The sequence below is a fragment of the Perca fluviatilis genome, chromosome 17 (genome assembly GCF_010015445.1).
Source record: "Perca fluviatilis chromosome 17, GENO_Pfluv_1.0, whole genome shotgun sequence".
NCBI lineage: Eukaryota > Metazoa > Chordata > Actinopteri > Perciformes > Percidae > Perca > Perca fluviatilis.
The window spans coordinates 10,762,844-10,783,736 of NC_053128.1; the positions used below are offsets into that span (position 1 = coordinate 10,762,844).

Genomic DNA, 20,893 nt, shown 5'->3' on the forward strand with positions numbered 1-20,893 from the left:
ATACTCATCAAACCATTCAGTGACTCCTTGCTTTATTAACCCTTTTTCAAAGTCACTCATGTTTTTGGAGTTACACCAGAACCTGCTCAGTGCTGTATGTCACAGATGGGATGTTAATTGTGTCATGCAACTGAAGCATTTGTCATGTTTCTCCAGTAATATAAATATCCTACAGCTGTACAGACTGTACCGTAGAGCTAAAGAAATCCTATGGTTTTCATTTTTGAGACTTAGGTTTTGAAAGAAGGTTAAGGCCATTTGAGGCTGCCAATTTCTTTGTTTTTTTTAAGAAAAAGAATCCCTTTTTGTGTCCTTCAGGTTGTTTTATAAGTTTGCACTTGTGATCACTGCTCCTCTGTGCCAATTTTCTTTTTTTATAATCAATTTTTTATTGTTTTTATAACATACAGAACAAACAAACAGAATTGAACAAGAACAACAAGCCTCTCCCACCCCCCCACCATCTGCGGTCTCGTTGTTATGTTTTTCTGAGAGTGTTCCTCCTGCCACACTACAAATTGTAATTTTAGGATTATTGAATGAAGCAGCAAAAAATCAAAAGCAACTATCTGCTCTTGTTGGACCCTCTACATTGTTTCATATCGTGAAAAAGATTACCAGGCCTCTATTACAGCCGACACATCCTGCTAATTGGGATTAACTATAATTTAGCTGCATTTGTAGGCTATTTTTCTGTATTTACAAGTGGCAGACAAAAAAGGATAATAGCTTAGATGACACCATCAGATCCATAAAACATATTTAATACACATTTTAGATGCATACATATGATAAAATGGTAAAACATCCTGTTTGAGCGTCTAAACTGCCATAATTTACAAGAAGAGGAAGGAAGAAGAAGAAGAAGAAGAAGAAGAAAAGAAGAAGAAGAAGAGCATCCTGTTTGTGCAGCTGGTCGGGGGCGGGACTCCAAAGCGGAACGTGACTGTCTGATTTTTTTTGTCCAGGTGATCATTAATGTGACAGGAAGTGTATAGTATGGGTAGCGTTGAATATGGACTTTGCTAATTGGTTTTCTTCCCAAAGTATTCACCAGCTAAAAGGCCAGAAGCTGCGTCATTTGACAGGACGGTTGGGACGCAGGCTAGTGCAAAACGTGACTATTTTTGCGATAACTGCTACACAAAAGTTCCAGCGGGGCTAATAAACACCTCAGCGGCTAACATTACAGGAGCGGTGGACAGGTGCAGCTCATTAACTCTCCTCCTCCACTTCCCCCGGTAGCTTTTACCTCGACTGTTGCCACCGCTCCATTTTGGATTTACAAGCCAAACCAAGATAATAACCGCTTTAGTTAACCTAGCACTGCTACTGGGGGGAGGGGATTCTTTAGGCCTACTACATCAAAACTTTTCTTGACTGCCGCATGAGAAAACTAGTTTTCCATTCTCGCTGAGCACCATGGGGCCATGTTTACCTCACGGAAGGCCCAGTTAGTGCAGCTGGCCTTCGAGAGAGAAAGAGAGAACGAGAGAGAACTTCAAGAAGAGCACTAATGACTAGAAAAATGTTATCTCAGCGCAGACACTCGCCGCCTTCAGCTATTTTAAAGGTGAGTGAAGCTTATTTTTAACCCTTGGCGTCACTGTGCTTTTGTTCTGCTGTAGATGAATCCGTACTTCGCTCTCGTCCGCGTCTGTCTTCTGTAACTTAGTAACCTTGTCGCTGTCCTTGGTTCTGAATAGCGGATGTTATAAAATAGGTGTGTGTTGTAAATGCACAGGCAGTGTGTTTTTTTTTTTTTCTTTCTGTGGCGTGTTAGTGTTTTGTATTCATGAACGTTAGTTCTGGTTTGGTTCTGAATGCCACTGAACGCCTGCAGGCTTGGTCATTTATTCTTGTTCAACAGCTTCTGAGACGATCTATCTGTACATCTTGTTGCTCATGCAGTTGTTTTATGTGTGAAACCCCCACACACACACACACCAGCCCACCCCACCCCAATGTGGAAATCTGAATGGAAATCTGATTTGTTCTGGTGCCGACACTGCACTGTGTATATATAGAGATATTGGGTTGTTGGCTTTGATTCAGCCTGGACTGGCTTAAATGAAACCAGGGAGAACAGGCCGTTGATCTAGTGCAAGCTAGTGATAACAGAGACAAATAGTAAGCCATGGCGCCACACTACTGTTCAATGATCAGTGGGTGTTGGAGATGCTCTCTAGGAGAGAAATGCGGGCTGACAAAAATCCTTTCAATCAACTGTGCAATCAAGTGATAACGATTAAATCACTTTTTCTTGGGTGTTTTATTGTGTGAGTGGTTCATGCAGTTATCAGGCTACAATCCAGACTACTTTAGCTTGTTGTTCCCCTGTGAGTTGTCTGAATATCCTCTTCAAAACAATATGATCTAAAAAAATGAATTGAATTGAAATGAATTTGAAAAATCCCAGGATATGTAAAATGAGTCCAACAATGTTATAAGGGTACAATGCTAAATTAAACTGTTACTTTTTTTGCCTTACTAGATTAAGACAGGGTGGCCGCGGGTCCTTTTAAAAAGTCTTAAATCACTTTTCCTAAAAATAAGGCCTTAAAAAGTATTAAATTGTCTTAAATTCAGATTGGATAGGTCTTAAATATGTTTGTGTCATGCAACCGCGAAAATGCAGGCAGTCTGTTCTGCCAGCCAGGTCGAATATTTTTTACGCAAGGTAACCCCATTTGTACATGACCTATCCCCTGACCAATCGGCTATCCTAACCTTAACCTTAACCGAGGTCAAATGCCTTACCCCTACCAATCGAGCTGCTTCGTGGGCGGGTTTTGGCGTGGCCATTGTCAGTGGGATTTGCAATTTCGCCGCATACAGGTAATACAGCAATGGTTGATAGCCACCTAGAAACATGGGGAAATGGAAGTTCAATTACAAATTGCTTGAAAAGAACGAGTATTATTGGTTAAGGTCGGTGCCTGGGAATGTTTATGAAGTGAACTGCGTTATGCGTCGGAAGAATTTCAAACTTGGTAAACTCATTGACCACGTAAGCGCCTCGCCAGCCGTCCGATTGCTATTTTCTGCTACACCATTTCTACGCGCTATCAATGATGTCAACGCTACAACGCTGGATGTTAGGATGGGAAATCTACAGCCAACAATGCCAGCTGACCGCCGAGCAAGTATTTGGGCTCTATGCCAACACTCCGAGCAGAGGTGATTTGGGTGCTGAGGACTGTGACAAGCCACAATTCCTACAGGTATAATGACGGGATTGAAGAAGTGTTCAAAGCAATGTTTCCAGATTCGGGGCTTGTACAGTCATTTACCTGTGGAAAGGACAAGACCAGATACGTTATGCTAAATTTGGCCTGGCGCCATATCAAAAAATAACTCACCTTAGTCCAAAAATGCGGTGCGTTTGTAATTATGTTAAGACACTTAACCAGACAACCAATAGCAAACAACTGGACTTGCATGTGCTTTATTGGTTAAATGACAAGTTGTGCTCATAAGTTTATGAACCCATGATAAGTTGACTAAAAAGAGGAATACAAAAATCATCTTTTGGAAATTGATCTTAATTCCTTAATTAAAAAAAGTAGGAAAAGTCCAACCTTTAAGGACACCAATTTTCTTTGTGAATAAATAATGCATCGTAAATAAATAAATGCCCTTCCTTAAAATACAGGGGGCTACAGATACAATGCATCCTGATAAAGTTCCCTTGGCCTTTTAGAATTAAAATAGCCCCACATCCTGACATACCCTTCACCATACCTGGAGATGGGGCACTTTCAATAAAATCATCTCTCAATCAATCAAACCAGCAATGAGGCTAACTGAAATAAAACCATGCCAATCTCTAGGTATGGTGAAGGGTATGTGATGATGTGGGGCTGTTTTTATGAGCAGCACTGTATACTATTTATACATATTTGCAGGTAAACAGCAGACTCTAATACCATTCTAAAACTCAATTTGGCTGTTTTTAATTCATTCATTTTAATTTGTCTAATTAACATGTAGTGCCCTATCCATAGTTGTTATTCACTTGACAAATCAGTAAAGCTTAACTATATGATACACAACATACAAGAGGTTAGTTAATAAATATATTTATGGCACACTTACTTTGAAATGCTGAAGTAGATCCTGTGCTGTTGCATGGCCCATGAACTGCTCCATATATTCTTGACTGGACATGGTCATTTAACCAATAATGCACATGCAAGTCAAGTTGTTTGCTTTTGGTTGTCTGGTTCAGTGTCTCGTTGAACATAATTACAAACGCACCGCATTCAAGTCTTAAATTTCATTTAGAAGTGGTCTTAAAAAGTCTTAAATTTAACTTGTTTATACCTGTAGCCACCCTGAAAGAACACTGTTGACTGTTCCGTCACTGAAAACTGTTTGGAAAAGGGCGGGCACTTTCAAAAAATGTATAATTATAATATATAATATAATATAATTTATAATTATAATATAATTGTCTAGTCGCATTTTTATTTTTTCACAATATTGCAGTTTCTCTTTTAAACCGCAATTAATTGCTAACATTACCTAAGGTCCGGAAAACTACACAGTACTATTGCCAATTTTATGTTAATTTAAAGTGCCCATATTATGAAAAAATCACTTTTTCTGGGATTTGGCCTGTAAAACCGTGTTCTTCATATTTATGTAGAATTATAGTTTGCTCTTATGTAAAATATGCAGCTCTGGTAGATGTTTGCAATTGGTCACAATGTGCAAACACCGCCTCTTTTATGAGAAAGTGCGCTTCGCTGGATTGGGAAACCCTGGGTCGATTGAACTAGTTGTGAACCAGCGTCGTGACACAGCTTATACAGGACCGCGGTTGTTAGGGTTTGGTGAAGCCGGGTAACGGAAATAAATCCAGGGCATGTTGATCTTGATTGGTAGTACAGGCCTCCTATGTGTTTAAAGTGCCCATATTATGAGAAAAAAATCACTTTTTCTGGAATTAGGAGTGTTATTTTGTGTCTCTGGTGCTTCCACACGCATACAAACTTGAAAAAAAAAAACATCCATTCAAAACTGGAGACAATGACATTGTTAATTGCAATTATTTTTGAGACACCTAATTGTACAGTAACATTTGGAATTGTTACAGCTCTAACCATCTGCGATTCTTGCGTGATCTTGTGATATGGCGAGAATCTAGCTGCCGTGCAAAGTAAGCAGAATCATGCAGTATGGACATGATTAAACAACTATTTTCCTTTTTAAACCATAAAGTAACTATATAAGAGCTGCAAATGCTGCTGCACAAATTACTCATTAAGTTTGCAAAATGGCTTTAAAAATCATGATGTATACAGGAACACTGCTTTGGCCTAGAGGAGCAGAGACCATAAGTAAACCATTGCCAACATTAACTGAAAGGCACTTGAGCAGAGATTTGCATAAAAATGCTACGAAAAGCAATCTAAACACAATTGCCAGAATTGAATCAGCCCCTTGCTGACATAATGTAGAAAACATGAACATTATAAGCTTCACAAAGGCAGTATTTATTTCAGGGTTGCTGAAATGCATTATGGTGGTCTTGCACTTGTAAGCTATAAGTCAGCATAGTATGAGAGCCCCATCAACTTAAAACTTATTGCTCATATTATGGTCATTTTCAGGTTCATAATTCTATTTTGAGGTTGTACCAGAATAGGTTTACGTGGTTAAATTTTCCAAAAACACCATATTTTTGTTGTAATGCACATTGCTGCAGCTCCTCTTTTCACCCTGTGTTCAGGTCTCTGTTTTAGCTGCAGAGTGAGACATCTCACTGCTGTAACATCTTTGTTGGCAGCCGCACATGCGCAGTAGCTAGTTAAGGATCTTATCAGCTAGCTAGCTGTTTAAACAACTTGGGTCAGTACAAGGCAGGATTAGCCGGGAGACTTCTTCTAAACGAGGGCGCACTTCCAACTTTTCCAGGCGTCAAGTACCTGCAGAACAGGGACATGTAAGTAGTTCTTTTGTAGATTATGGTGAACTAGTGTGTGTTGTAGCAGTGTTTTGCCATTGAGAATGAGCTAGCGCTAGCATGCTACGGTTAGCCCCCTCATTTCGGCTAGTGACGTAGAAAGCCCTGCAGATTTTGAGCAGCTCACCCGGAGACTGAAGGCAGGTTACATTCAGAAACCCGTATCTCACTCAAAACGGCACGGATGTTTTTTTTCTCCAAGTTTGTATGCATGTGGAAGCACCAGAGACTCAAAATTTTTTTCCCATAATATGGGCACTTTAAACACATAGGAGGCCTGTACTACCAATCAAGATCAACCATGCCCTGGATTTATTTCTGTTACCCGGCTTCACCTAACCCTAACAACCGCGGTCCTGTATAAGCTGTATCACGACGCTGGTTATCAACTAGTTCAATCGACCCAGGGTTTCCCAATCCAGCGACGAGTACGTTCATATAAGAGGCGGTGTTTGCACATCGTGACCAATCGCAAACATCTACCAGAGCCGCATATTTTACATGAGAAGAGCAAACTATAATTCTACATAAATATGAAGAACACAGACACGGTTTTACAGGCAAAACGTAGTACAGTCGCTGCTTCCAAAAACAGGAAGGAAAGCTGGCAAAAAATAGCCGATGCTGTAAATGTTATCACAACTAGAGATGGCCCGATATAATTTCTTGCTTCCCGATACCGATTCTGATACCTGAACTTGCGTATCGGCCGATACCGAGTACCGATCCGATACCAGTGTGTCATATATTTTATTATGTTTTAACAACTGTATATTACTATCCCTGTATGGATATGATATGATTTCTATCTTTGTTGTCTGTCTGGGTCAGGTTAAACTCTTTGTGAAATACGAACAAACACAAACAGTGAATGCCACAGAACTTTCTTTTATTATCCAGTATCCAGTTTGACAGTCAGTTATAACAGAAAAAGAACATAAATAAATTTAAAAAATTTTAACGTAGATTTTCTTTAAGGCTTTATTACGTGGTATCGGATCAGTGCATAAACTCCAGTACTTACCGATGCCAGCGCTTTAGGCAGTATCGGAGCCGATACCGATACTGGAGCCGATACCGATACTGGTATCGGAGCCGATACCGATAGGAACATCTCTAATCACAACGCCTATCAATAACACTTGCCCATCAGTCAGGCACAAGATCTGACCATAATTACACTTGTGCGTTCCATTAGGGCTGTAATCTAGACTAGTCGATTTATTGGTCGATACGTTCTGGCTCGACCAAAATTCAGATTGGTCTATTTTTATTTTTTTTTGCTGTGTTAATTTCATCAGGTGGAAAGCACTAATTGCTAATGGGGGTGTTTTCAGAGCACCCCTGTTTCACAGGTAACCGTCTATCTTCAGAATACCCCTCTTGTTTTGGATTAGCCCAACCCACTGGAGACAGATTGAAGAAAGTACTAGAAGGCCTTGGTCTGGTGATTTGCTGAATATTTATTTGAGTTTAATTCCTCTACCATGTCGAAGACATCAGCAGTGTGGCAGCATTTTACAAAAATAGATAACGGAAAAAAAGTTGAATGCAAAGTTTGCAAGCAACAGTTTGCCTATCACAGCTCGACTACAAACATGGCATATCACCTAAAAACTGTAAGCTAACTTGTCTGCGTTAGGTTGCCCCGTCTGTTTTGAGCAGGCTATATGAACACATCAGAATTGGCATATTTCAATGTTTTAGTCTAATAATCGTTATATAACTGCAGGCGCACCCGCCCACAACGACTGTAGCATCCCCCAGACACACCCAGACCACGCTGGATCTTAAGCCTCCTCTATCATCCAAACGCAAAAATAATATCACGGAAGGAATTGTCGACATTATTGCTCAGGATACGAAGCCCATTGCTGTTGTGGAGGGCCAAGGTTTTAAGAACTTGTTGAAAGTTTTGGAACCTGGATATGCAGTGCCAGCACGCCACACAATCATGCATGCACTAACCGCAAAATATGAGGGACTCAAAGAAAAAGTTTCAGAGTTAATACAACACAGTGAGACACTGAGCTTGACCACAGATATGTCCTATATGACAGTGACTGCCCGTTTCATTGATGGAGACTGGGAAGCACAGAGTCTTGTGCATGAGACAAAACAAATAGAAGAGGCGCACACAGGGGGAAACATTGCTGCGCGACTATCTGAAGTTGCTGATACCTTTGGAATCCTATGCTATGCGGAGATGAGGAACATCTGGTTTCTACAGAATCAGGTGGGAGAAGCACAGAAGGAATGAAAAACTATCTTCAGGACAGATCCAAAATTGACTCTGGACCATTGGGGTGGTGGAAATAAAACCAAGACAGCCTGGCCCGAGTTGCAAAGCGACTGCTCTGTATCCCTGCAACATCCACGCCTTCTAAACACATTTTCTCCAAGGCAGGATTTATTGTCAATAAAACAAGAAGCTGTCTCCTTCGTGGATATGCTGGTGTTTCTTGCACACAACACAAAAAAGTGTGGATAGTTTGTGGACGGTAGACATATTATTGTTACTCTCTGTGAGTGAGATTTTTTTTTTTTTTTTTTTTTTATATAATTTTTTTTTGCACATTTAATAGTGAAATACTTGTGGATTTGGGCATTTGATTTATTTATTTTTGTATTTTTTCTGAGTGAGCCTACCTTGTTGTTGTTATGCACTTTCGGTTTCGGTTTAAAATGTATGCACATTTAATTCTAGTATTAGTTATTGGATTTGGATTATTATTATTATTATTATTATTTATTTTTTTATTTTTTTTTGGAGCCTAATGCGCAATTGCGCTGTGCCCACTGTTTGTATTTGTTTTGAGCCTATGCTTTATTTTTCAGTTATGCACTTTATTTCGTTTCTGTTCTTGTCTTGATCTGGTTTGTTTAATAAATATTTGTTTTTTATTAAACGTGTGTGCCTTTTGTGTTTAAGAGTAAAAGCTTTAAGTTAATAGTCTATTCATGTCTCAGCTGCGAAGCTGAGCTCCTATGTTCAGCCTCGCTCTGTGCGAGGACATCCACAGAGCTGCTGAGATGGTAGTGTCTGTCAGTTATTATAACATATGACAAAAAAAATTGTCTAAATTATGTTGCATGTTCCTCAACAGTTCTTGTGCTGATATCACTAGTCGACATAGTACAATTTTCTGACATCATAGGCTATGATATTTCGCAGGTGCACGTGATGCAACGCTGTCAGAGCCGACAGACTCGAGTGTGTCATTTCAGTGCAAAATAATTAGGTCAAAAACGATTAAAATACTGCAAATAGCCTACTAGTTTTTTTTGTTTATTTATAATTCATTTAGGTGTACAGCGCAGCTAATTAATCTAATGGTTATTTTTTTCCCGCCCCAACGCACGGCTCAACAAGCCGACAAATAGCCTATACATAATTCCCTCCACTGAAAATCTGTTTTTCATAAAAATACCCATCAGTGAATGTTAACTTGGTTGTCGGTCTCTAAACGTTAACTTTCCTGAGTGCGTCTCTCTCTCTCTCTCTCTCTCTCTCTCTCTCTCTCTCTCTCTCTCTCTCTCTCTCTCTCTCCCGTCTCCGTGCACCGGGCTCCACCTGATCTTCTAAGAACGGTGACGCAGTTATCAATCGAGTATTGATTGGTAAGTAGGCGGTGCTTTAACACCGGTTGATCTCTAATCTCCAACATAACCTGCTCCCGAGCAGGTTAGGTGTTCAGCGTAAGTTACGGTGATTTAACCCCGGTACCAAGTGATCCACCGTCGTGATACACAAAACCCTGGGTTGAACCTGAAGTTGCTGCGTTAACTCCAAATCTTGCTTCGTAGTTCAGGCCCAGGGTCTGGTTCTAACTGAGGAGAGGGTTGTTTATGGTTACACAAATTGATTGCACTGCACTGCAATGTATGAATTTTTAAAGTAGGTGCTATTTCCCGAAGGCAAACACTAAGGCAAGTGCTGCGACAGGTGTTTACAGAGGCTACAGTAATTACAGCAACATTACTTATGTAAGACACATGCACAAAAAAACACACAGTCCACTATGCAGGGTAGATGGTTGTTTTTAATTTATGTATTCCAGGCTTTAAAAATATCAGGGGCTGAAATTCATGATTGCATTTCACCCTTATCTTGAGAGCATCAAAATATCGAGCATACTGTCTTCCTTCCTGATTCGTTATGAAAACACAATATGTTGTTTGTGATATCTGTGCTATTGATTTGCTTTTTTTTTTACAATAAATTTGAACTTTGAAGCTTAAAATTAAACATGGTAAACATTCAGACTTCTTCAGGTTGTGTGTGTGTGTATAGCACCTTTTTCTCTATGAAAACATGCAACACGAGACATAAAAATAGTAGCTTCTTATTGCATAAGTGGTGCAGGGGTGGAGAAGATGAATTGAAAGTTGTTTGGAGCTCGTGTTTCACTTAAGCAGTCAGCAGCTGGCATGCACCCTCGGTGACGAAAAGCGGAGCGCACAGAGCAAACGTCTGTCCTGCTGCGTGGGCCCTTGACTACTTTTACTTCTGTGCTCCTGTATCGGGCGGTGGCACACAACTTGCATCTTACTTTGCATCATCTTTTACGATTTCAAAGTGCACCCACACTTAAGACTTTCTTTTCCCAGACATTTTCAGTTAAAGATTTAAATCCCTTCCGCCAAGATGCTCCTCCATCGGTCACAGATCAGGGTAAGACTAGACTCTAGACTCAGCCTGTATTGGCTTAAATGAAACTGGAGAGAACAGGCAGTATATCCAGTGCAACAAAGCCAAATAACAAGCCATGGCGCCAATGGAGTCACAGACTACCATCCAATGATCAATGGGCGTTTGAGATACTCCAGGAGAGACATGGGGACTGACAATCGACTGTGCAATCAAGTGATGGCGATTAAATCACTTTCTGTGGGACGTTGTCATTATGTGACTGGTTCATCCATCTTATGCTCATTCGAATGTCTGTTGGTGGCTTTGTGGGCGCACAGACGCATGTGTGGCTGTGCTCCAAGCCTCTCAGGCAGGTTTTATGGCTCTCTGGGAAACAATGTAAGGCATGCTGTATGAAAGCTCCATTTTCTCACTGGAAAGTGGTTTCAACATGGTTGCTGTGAAGCCCTAAGCTTCAAAGCACATCCTATTTTATGGACACAATTGTCAATGTTGAAAAGGCAAATGACATGAGGTGCAAATATCTCTAGTGGATTTCTGTAGATATTGCTACAGAAAAGAATTCTTATAATCTTTTATGAGCAAATGATAAAAAAAAAATGAAAGTGAGGGTCCCTAATAAAAATAATTGTATTAAAACGAAAAATAAATGTTAATGTAAATCAACAACTCATAATTTAAATTATGTTATACCCCAATATAATTGTACCGTAAGAAACAACATGGCAGAGAACATACCTCAAATGCTTAAAGAGCACTTTGTCATTTATCTGCACACTCTAAGTCAATATAGAGTAATTTTGATATAACCTATTGACCAATGCCACAATTTACCAATAGTACAATACAATATAGGCCTAATGAAAATATTGTTATTGACTTTAACTTTCAAACTTTGCTGTGAAATATGCAGTATGTGAAAACAAAAACAAAAAAGGTCAGGTATCAGTAGGCAGAACGTTTTTTATTTTGGAGCCCTAGCAAAACCTTTCTGTCTAAATCAAAACCAAAACGGGTGAATTGCACACCTGTTTTCCAGGTCTGTTACAGTAGGAAAATATTGTGTCTGGTTGTTTTAAAATCCCTTCGTCAAGTAAGTTTTGACCTTTAGCAATGCATTTTGATTCTGAGCCAGCAAGAGAGCTGCACCTATTGCCAGTGTTGCTATGACCATAGTCTTTTTTGTGAACTGGTACACAAGTTTGGATGATGCTGTTTGCTTGGCAGCACCCTTGATAGTTTGGCTGTGCTGCATTGCTTCCTGCTCCTCCTGGGTCAGGGCCATGGGGCAGAGTTCAGCCAGTACTTCCAGAGCTGCTCGCTGACCAGCTTGTACAGCACCACTCATGTACCCACACCACAGGGTGGCTGTCTCTGTGCCTGCCCAGTGGATCCTGTAAATCAAAGAAAATCTGTTAGCTATATACTAAGCACTAAGCCTTATGTTGCTGTCTGAAAATATATTCATTTTATCCTCTTATTGGAGTAATTACATCCCTTTTAGCATATGTATATAGTGTCTTAAGCCAATAACACTCAGTTATCAGTTTATACATGTGAAGCTGTTGATGGATAGATTTCTATTTTGACAAACTGATACAGTTTTGCCCTCTGTTGGCTTTGACGCTCCATGTCTCTGTTCACTGAAATTTGCAAATATATACTCAGCAAATGAGGTTGAGCCTGCTCAACCCTGTAGGGGTTGCTTTCTAGAAAAGCACAATAACGATGCTACTTCTGCTCCATGTAATAAACACAACGTCAAGGATTTCTTATAAACCTGTTACATTTCTGCCCATGCTGCCCACGTTTGTGGTCAACATCAGTCTATATCATTTGCCTTGGAGTTGAACATACAGTTAAACTTGACTAGGCTTTGTTATTGGCAAGATAGTCTGGGATTGATTGTGTAACAGACCTTCTCTAGTGCGACATGAAAAATAAGATGGATTGGAGTCGACGCTTGGGAGGGGAAATGTGGCAGTGGATGCTGCTGCTGCCAACTGCCAGCACCCCAAGAGGTTGGAGACAATGGCTGCTGAACTGAAGATGATGCATTACAGTATCTTTTTACCTGTGGCACTGCGAAAACATATATATTTGTAATCAATATGCATTTACAGTGAAAATGCAATATTTAACAAATTTTAATCTTTCAACATAATACACAGTAAAAGAGTCAGATAGTGTTGTGGGCGGGAAATTAAGTCAGACTCAGTGGTGAGTGAATCCGAAGTGGAGGGACAGACGCAGAGCTGTAACCGAGCCAAAGCAGTGCACTTTTTAATGAATTAATTGTATCCGTTATCAGGCAAATAAAACGCCGATACAGATAATCTGCAAACTGCAAAAAAAAAACGGCCCGATAATTGGCCAGGGTCAATAATCGGCCTATCCCCAATCACTACCCACCCAACCCCAGAGGGGAGCTTAGCTACTTTTCTCAGACCTCCAGTCCATTGGTCATGAAGCCAAGAGTAAGGGGAGTGGTAAAGAGATCATTCCTTGTTCCGAGAAACCACTTCACAGCACTATAAACAATGTGGTGAAGAAAGGAGAAAACTCTACTGCTAGTTCAGCGAAAAGTAAAGGCTTCTGTTCTGGGATACAGATGGAGGGCGCTGGTCTTTTGGCTAGTTTCTATGGCCCCACTGATTGGTGAGGTGGGGCCGAGCCAAAGCCCAACATGAATAATGCGCCCTTTTAATTTTAGTCCTCCATGGGCTACTCTTCCTGTTGAGGACAGAGAAGCAGCGGTCAGAAATCAGGTCAACAAAAGTAGAATATGAATGATTCCTAGCTTCTGTCCACATCTGGCTACCCTGGAGTCACCAATAGATATGATCAAATGTGATGGCGTGTTCTGAAGGAGTGGATGGACACTTTGATTGGGTGATGTTAACTGTACAGACAGTACCAATTTCTTCAAGTCAGTTATTCAGTAACTAGTGCTATTGTATTCTGGGACCAACAAAAACAGAACAGTAGAATGATCTGTGCTCTTTGAATGCTTCGGATTCTGTTTGCCTTAAGGCAGGAGCATGCTAACAATGTGGAGAGCATATGGAGAGCGAGAGAGAAAAAAAGAGGTGTGTAGGGGAGTATAAAGTTAGCAGCAACGTTATAGCTGTGAACGTGCCTAAGCACTCTGAAAGCTCTAAGACACAAGATGTTCCACTAATTCACCATTCGAAGGATAGTGTTCACTTATAGCAGATTTCTGCTCTTTTATTTACCAGCCCATCATACTTGCTTCAAGGCTCCTCTACTATACCAGCCCCAAACCCTGTGCATCAATCAGCGGAATGGAGAAGGGCTCCCTTTTATCACCTTTAATCTGGCCAGCATCCTTGATGATTAATTTAGGTTATCTGAACAGCAGAGTTAGGCCCCGATCAGATAGAGCGTGTTTTATCAGCCTGGGGTGGCTTTTTGTAATTATTTTCAATGAGAATGAAGTGTTTTGCTCGCTGCTTTTGAGTTGCTGATCTTTTGCCTTGCTAAGCTTTTGCAGGAGCGCCCTAAACGCCTCAAGTTGAAAAAACTTCAGAGTGGAAAACCAGCTGATGTTATTTAACTTCTCAGCAAAATAACAGTTGACTGAGGACGGGTGATTCGGTGGTTGCCTAGCAAGAAGTATGCTTCCTGTTTAGAAATCTGCACTCCGTCTGCGGGGCCTTGGAGGCCTCCGCAGCAAACAAGCTTCGTCTGGATTCAATATACACACTTCTCTGATGCTGTAAAGCTCGCCATGACAATGGACTTCACAAAGGGATGTTACTAATTAGTAAGGGTGCTAACAAGAAATTGGATAAGAGTCAGGAGTGAACAGAGGATCAGTGTGCCAGAGCTGCAGTGAGAAATGTTCAGGAACATTTTGAGTGTTCAGTCCAGCCTAAGAGATGCTACTTTAGACTTTCATCAGCAGAATATCCAGAAAGAAGCCCTCCGACTAAAAGGCCTTTTGGCAACATGTCAACAAGCTTGGAGTTGGTAATGCACACCACCTGCCACTGAGAGGTCATGGGGTCTGCTGGGTCTCCTCAAACTGATCCTGAAAAATGTAGTTTGTTGAAGTTGCCTGACGTCACCCCAAGTGTAAGACCTTATACACTTTTGTTTGAGGGGCTCTCTAATATAGTCATACAGCAGTGACTCAACTAGGAGTGCGACAAAGCCAATGATTACTGAGATAAACAATATACAAATGATAATGAAAAAGGAAAGCAATGTATTCACCAAGTATGGTAATAAAAAAATAAAACAGGGTTGTAGGGAGAAATCAATCAACACAACCATTACAGCGACATGCATACCAGGTGGCAGTAAACGGTATAATGATCAGCAGCATTATACTGAGAAGAGCTTGTCAGATTAAAAAGACCACTTTGTTGTCTTGATTGGTGTCTTGTTTAAATAGGTGGTTATAAGATGAGTTAAAGCTTTAGTGCATAGTTTTTGTCTCCCCCATGAGGAATTCTAAGTAATGACAACAACACTGTCGGCGCGTCCACATGATACAAGCCTTCCGTCATCGCGCACGCGCCCCCATCCCTCCTCCACGCACTTGCTAGTAGCCAAGGAGGAAACGGAGGATTAAACAAACATGGACTCTTCAGAAGAGGTAATTATCTTCACTCGAATGTCTGCGTGGGAATGTCACCAGGCGACAAAATCTTCTGAACGCAGCCATACTAAGAAATACAGAGAGTTACGCACTAAAGCTTTAAAGGCACCCATGAAACTTATGCAATGCTTTTGTTTTTATAAACAACCTACCATTTAAAGTCTCAAACATGGAGGATTTTCTGAAATGCACATGTATAGGATTAATCCCATCTATAAAACTGGGAATAAAGATAAAAGAATCCCTCTGAGCTAGTGGGATATCATTTTGACCTCCACTGTATACAAACTGTTCTGCTGTGTTTAATTTAATCACATTTCCCAGTGGGCTGAGTCAGATACTATAACAGCAGATGAACAAAATGGATTTAGAAAGGAGCCGGTCCACATTGTCACCTTAAGCCCAAATACAGACTGTAGGAAGATTAAAGCTTTCTTTCTATTCAGTCATGTACCTTTCTCGAGCATTTGATCACAGTGACTAAAAGCATTCTCTGAAATAAACTGGTATTAGTGGTGGCAGGTCCCATGAAACGGAACTGAGACTTTGCTGCAACACAAACTAATATATTTATTCACCTCTATTCACACACACAATGAGGCATATTTTCAGTTGTGATTGAACTGTATTTTTTGACTATATAGGCCAACTTTGATTTTGACATATAGGCTAAGCATTCTGTAGCAAATAACCGTAAACCCACTATTAATTACATTATCTTAATGCAGTGTAACTACTTCAGTATGTAAATAATGCACCTAAAATACAAACATGGGCGAGGGTGTTCAGCAATTGCTATTATATTGAATCAACAGCCACGTGCAATTTAGCTCGCAGGTGAAGAACACAAACAACGAAAATCACCAGTTAATTTAAATTTGCAAGACCAGGCTTAAATGAACTGACAACAGAAGTTATACGACTTACAGTTCTGAATAGGGCTGGGCGATATGGCAGAAAACTGTATCACGATATAAGTGTTTCATATCGGTCGATATTGATAATTATTGATATTTTTTATGACCTATTTAAAATAAGGACCAGGAGAAAAATATATTAAATTTAAAAAAATTTATTTTAAACTTAACCTTCCTCTGATTATAATCCCCTCAGTTATAAAAGCAGAAATGTCAACACAACCATGGAAATCACTCAAATAATTAAAATGTAAACGTCTGTAAAAAGACGTTTTAAAAAAATGTAAAAAGTCTAAAATCACAGTGAAGAAAGAATAAGTAAGAACTGCTTAATAAGGTGTAATAAAATGGTGCAAAGTGTTAAATATAAACATAGAGAAACCTGAAACCTGAGAACAATTTTCTGCAGGTTTAGTGCTAGGTTGGTAACCTGGCTTCTGGACAGTGCTCAGCACGTCTGCCTCCGTTATTTCTTTGTAGCGTTTAGTAAGGCGCTGATGCAGAGTACCTCTCCATGGCGGTCTGCTGCTTGTGCGGTGTAGGAGCTGCAAATGTTGGACGTTGCTGGCGAATACGGCTGTGCTCCAAAGTGTGAGCGCGGCTAAGGTGGTAAAACAAGTTTGCGGTAGTGTTGGTGGGGACGACGGTCAGACTTATAAAATCCCCAAAACTGCCATACTGACTTTTCCTGTTTTATCAACAATTTCCTCGCTCGCTGCGGCACTCACTTTCCACTTATCGCTACACGCCGCCGGTTCTGTTATTGTAGAATCCAACACGAGACAGCAATGTGGCGCAACCAAACATGATACTGTTACATGATTGGCTGTTAGAGTGTCACTCCCTACGTTGCTAGGTTACCAGAGAGTGAGTGCCTTTGTTCATGCAACCAAACTTGCTTTGCAACTTCTGGTTTCTTCCGAAGAAGAAAAACAAGTTATCGAACGTTTTATCGACCGCATTTTCTATTGATATTGATTACGTGTCTATCGCGATACATATCGTTATCGTTTTATCGCCCAGCCCTAGTTCTGAAGGACGTACACACACAATCTCAGCTGGCTAGTTATCCTTGTGTGTCCGCGCTATTCTCCGACATGCACTCTAACAATGCAGCCCCTATTTCTGATACTGTGGGGGGCAGAAATGTTGCCGTGGGGGGCTGCCATGGTCAAATCAACATAGAGGAAACACTGTGAAGTGTTGCATAAACTGTTTGACAGACTAAATTGTAGTTGATACTTGACACAAGGCTTTAATTTAACCCCTCTCACTTCTGTTTTTACATTCAGTAATGAACTGACTGTAATTAATGCCCAAAAAACTAAAGGTGTGTATAGCCGTCCTTATGGTGACCTAATCGACAAAAACGGTCGTGCAGGTGGTGCAGCCTGTTTTTTGCCAACAGAATGCACCTCTGTTTGATTACATAGCCTTTTAAACACACATTTAACAAATGTTTGGAATTGAGATCAGTTGTGATGTTCAATGTGAAGATAATCTAGTTACTGAAGAAACTAGAATGTATTCACGTTTTAAAAAGCTGGTATCAGAAAAATGTTTACTTTTATTTTTATAAAAAATTACTCAAACCCATTAATCGATTATCTACTTTGGCTAATTATTAGTTGACAACGAAGCGATTTAATCAGTCATTCTTTGCAGCTCTAGATGTGCGATATTGTTCAATATTGACGTGTGCATATTAGCATATAGCTATAAATTTCCTATGTCAGCCTGGTTGTCTTTAAAGCTATAGTGCTTAGTTTCTATCTCCCCCATGAGGAATTCTAAGTAATGACAACAACACTGCCGGCGCGTCCACATGATATAAGCCTTACGTGATCGCGCACGCGCCCCCACCCCTCCTCGATGCAGTTGCTAGCAGCCAAGAAGGACACGTAGGATAAAAAAAAAAAAAATTGACTCTTCAGAAGAGGTAATTATCTTCACTCGTGTTTCTGGATGGGAAAGTCACCGGACAAAACAATCTTCTAAACCTAGCGATAATGAGAAATCCAGAGAGAGCTGTGTGGAGCTGATAGTCTTAATTAGCTTTGTAGCAACTCATTTGGCAATGGCTTGAATGCAACGGACGTTTGTTAATATCAAAAAGTTACGCACTGAAGCTTTCCAAACACGATTAGTAGTTAAATTTAACTAAATAATTAAATATAACTCTATAACATGAAGGTCATTCATCCTGTCCTCTGTCTTTCTCCCTCTGCTCAGATCTTTTATTGGGAAGGAGAGAAATAAACCTATGGGTGACGTCACCGAGATTACTCCATATTTTATACAGTCTACGTGAGGAGCTATGCGGCAGGCTCCATTTATAAAAATAGCCTTTTAAATGCTACATTGTCAGCAACTAGTCTTATAGTAACTTAAGAGTCACCGCTGCCTTTTGTTCTCTAATTAATTTTTCATGCAGTTAACGCACCAGACATAATTTGGTTTGAATGAAAACTCAACTCCTGGCATTTCCTTCTGGTGCTGTTCTACACTGTTTTTGGAAGAAGGAAATTACGGGAGTAACAGGCGAACCAGCTTTAAAAGTGACTTTTTTTCTTTTTAGGTGCTGTGAGGTGGATCTAATTTATTCTGATGTGAAGAGTGGTTTACAAGGATTTTGAAAAGTGTTAAATTTAAGAATGGTATTTAGTGTGGTGTTTTTTTTTTTTTACCTTGTAGGGCTATATAAAAAAAAAAAGGGAAATTAGTTTGGTTTTTCTTTTAGTAACTTGCAAAATAGTCTTTAAGATCGTGATGCTGCCTGAAAAAAACACAATATTTTTGCCTATATATATATATATATATATATATATATATATATATATATATATATATATATATATATATATATTTTGCAAAAATATTGTGTTTTTTTATATATATAATGTTTTTAGTAAGGAGTATTGTGATGTTATGCTTAGCATATGTATTTGTGACGATCATTTCTTGCTGAGCTGTTGTATGTTAGTTTACAATCAGACATTGCCCTTTTTTAAAAGATGTGAAAAAGAATATGAACATAGTGTGCTAACAATTTTATTTTATTTTTTTAATTATCACAAGTGGGGCTCCATGGGGAATCATTCTGGTGTTTCAGGATGAAGAGCAGAGTTGCTGCTGCCTTTCAGCAAAGGACTAATCCTGAATGGATGCAAACTTTACTGTGTGGACACACAGAGATGAACTGCTAAGCCTTTAGACCTCTGATGGAGAGCTCCACTTGTAATTATTATTATTAATTATATTAGTTAGATGCCATAACTAGACTTATGGCACATTGTTTTTATTCTCGACACTGATTTCTGAAATGGTAAAATAAAGAAACCTGATACTGTTACACAAAACAAAGTTCCCTTCATATAAAACTAACACCCCAGTTTTAAAACCTTGTAAATGTATTCTGTTTCACTCTGTATCATGGGTTGAATTAACTAATCCTTCTCTGTTGGTAGTAATAATCTCAACAATGTGAGGAGCGCAGCAAACAACCATTTTTTTGTTTTGAAAAGTTTCAGTATCCTACAAAGCAACTCTTGAGTCATTGCAGTTTATTCAGAATGCATTTAGGAGCTGTTAACTTAGTAAAGCATGAACCCACTGGGGTCAATATATTTAGAATTCTTGGCAGCTTTTCTTTCTTCTTACTCATTCTTGTCTCTACTCTCTGTAACCACACCAGTAGTCAATGGCCTCTATGTAAAAAAAAAAAAAAAAGAAATCTCACATACTGAGCACTCAGGCATAGTATATCCACTAGACCTGGGATGATATGCTTTTGACCCGATTCGATTCTTTCACGATACATGGGTGCCGATTCACTTTGTATTGCGATTTTCATTTATTGCTTATCTAGAAGTATTGCAAATCGATAGTATTGAGTATTGCAATTTTCTTTTCCTTCTTTAACAAAAACAAAAGTTGAATACTAACCTTCTAAAGACAATACATCATGAGACATTTCTAATCACTAATTGTTTTCTAAAAAAGAATGCACATCACAGTCAGTCTGACATTTATTTCATTTGTATAGAAGTACATAACATGGATTTTCTGCTTTCGGTCCGTTGTTAGCTGGAAACGGATTTGATGTAGTCGACGGTACCGTATAAACGGTAAATATTTAGGTGAATCATTGGTAAAAAAATAAATAAGAAATATCTATTCTGGGGAAAGGAATCGATGTTAAACGTCGCAAAAGAATGGGCTTGTCTTCAATACACGTGCTGGATTTGTGTCACGTTCACAACATGTCCTTGAGGATCCATTTTCTATATGGGGTAGGAATGCGGATGAGGGCTACCGCCCCATGCCGCTGTTTGAGTCACGTTATGTAATGAGCTTTCTCCGCTCCCCACGGACTTAATGTCATTATGAAAATGCATTACCTGCATCCTCCTCCCCACCTCCCGCTCTCATTCGTTCAGCTGTGTTCATCCCCGAACAGGCCAGAAGAAATGGATTATAGGATGTTTTCCTATGAGAACACCACTGCTGCTGACCTCCTGCCATTTCTTTAGAACTGGACTAATGCGTATCAGCGAAGGCATATTCACTCCTACGACTCATGTCAATGATCAGTAGGCATTGGTTGCCAGTGAGTAATACCTGGTTGGTGAGGTGAAGTGCAGACATTTTTTTTTCTGTGGTATAAAAATAGCAGGATCATCCAGCAACCACAGTCAATATATCTCATACTGTCATCTAGTGTA

At 39.7% G+C, this 20,893-nt stretch overlaps 2 protein-coding genes across 3 annotated transcripts in view; one reads left to right on the plus strand and one right to left on the minus strand.

Moving 5' to 3' along the window:
• Nucleotides 1–905: 905 nt before the first annotated feature.
• Nucleotides 906–20,893, plus strand: part of vsig8a (V-set and immunoglobulin domain containing 8a) — a 100,423-nt gene continuing 80,435 nt past the window's right edge. For both annotated transcript variants that reach the window (XM_039780669.1, XM_039780668.1), the window contains exon 1: nt 906–1,573. The gene's annotated coding sequence lies outside the window, so the exon portion shown is untranslated. The remainder of the gene's footprint in view (nt 1,574–20,893) is intronic.
• si:ch211-127i16.2 (probable flavin-containing monoamine oxidase A) overlaps nt 10,014–20,893 on the minus strand; it is a 51,872-nt gene continuing 40,992 nt past the window's right edge. Inside the window, exon 12 of the mRNA XM_039780667.1 lies at nt 10,014–12,019. Within this exon, the coding sequence (XP_039636601.1) occupies nt 11,701–12,019 (319 nt within the window). The 3' untranslated portion in view covers nt 10,014–11,700. The remainder of the gene's footprint in view (nt 12,020–20,893) is intronic.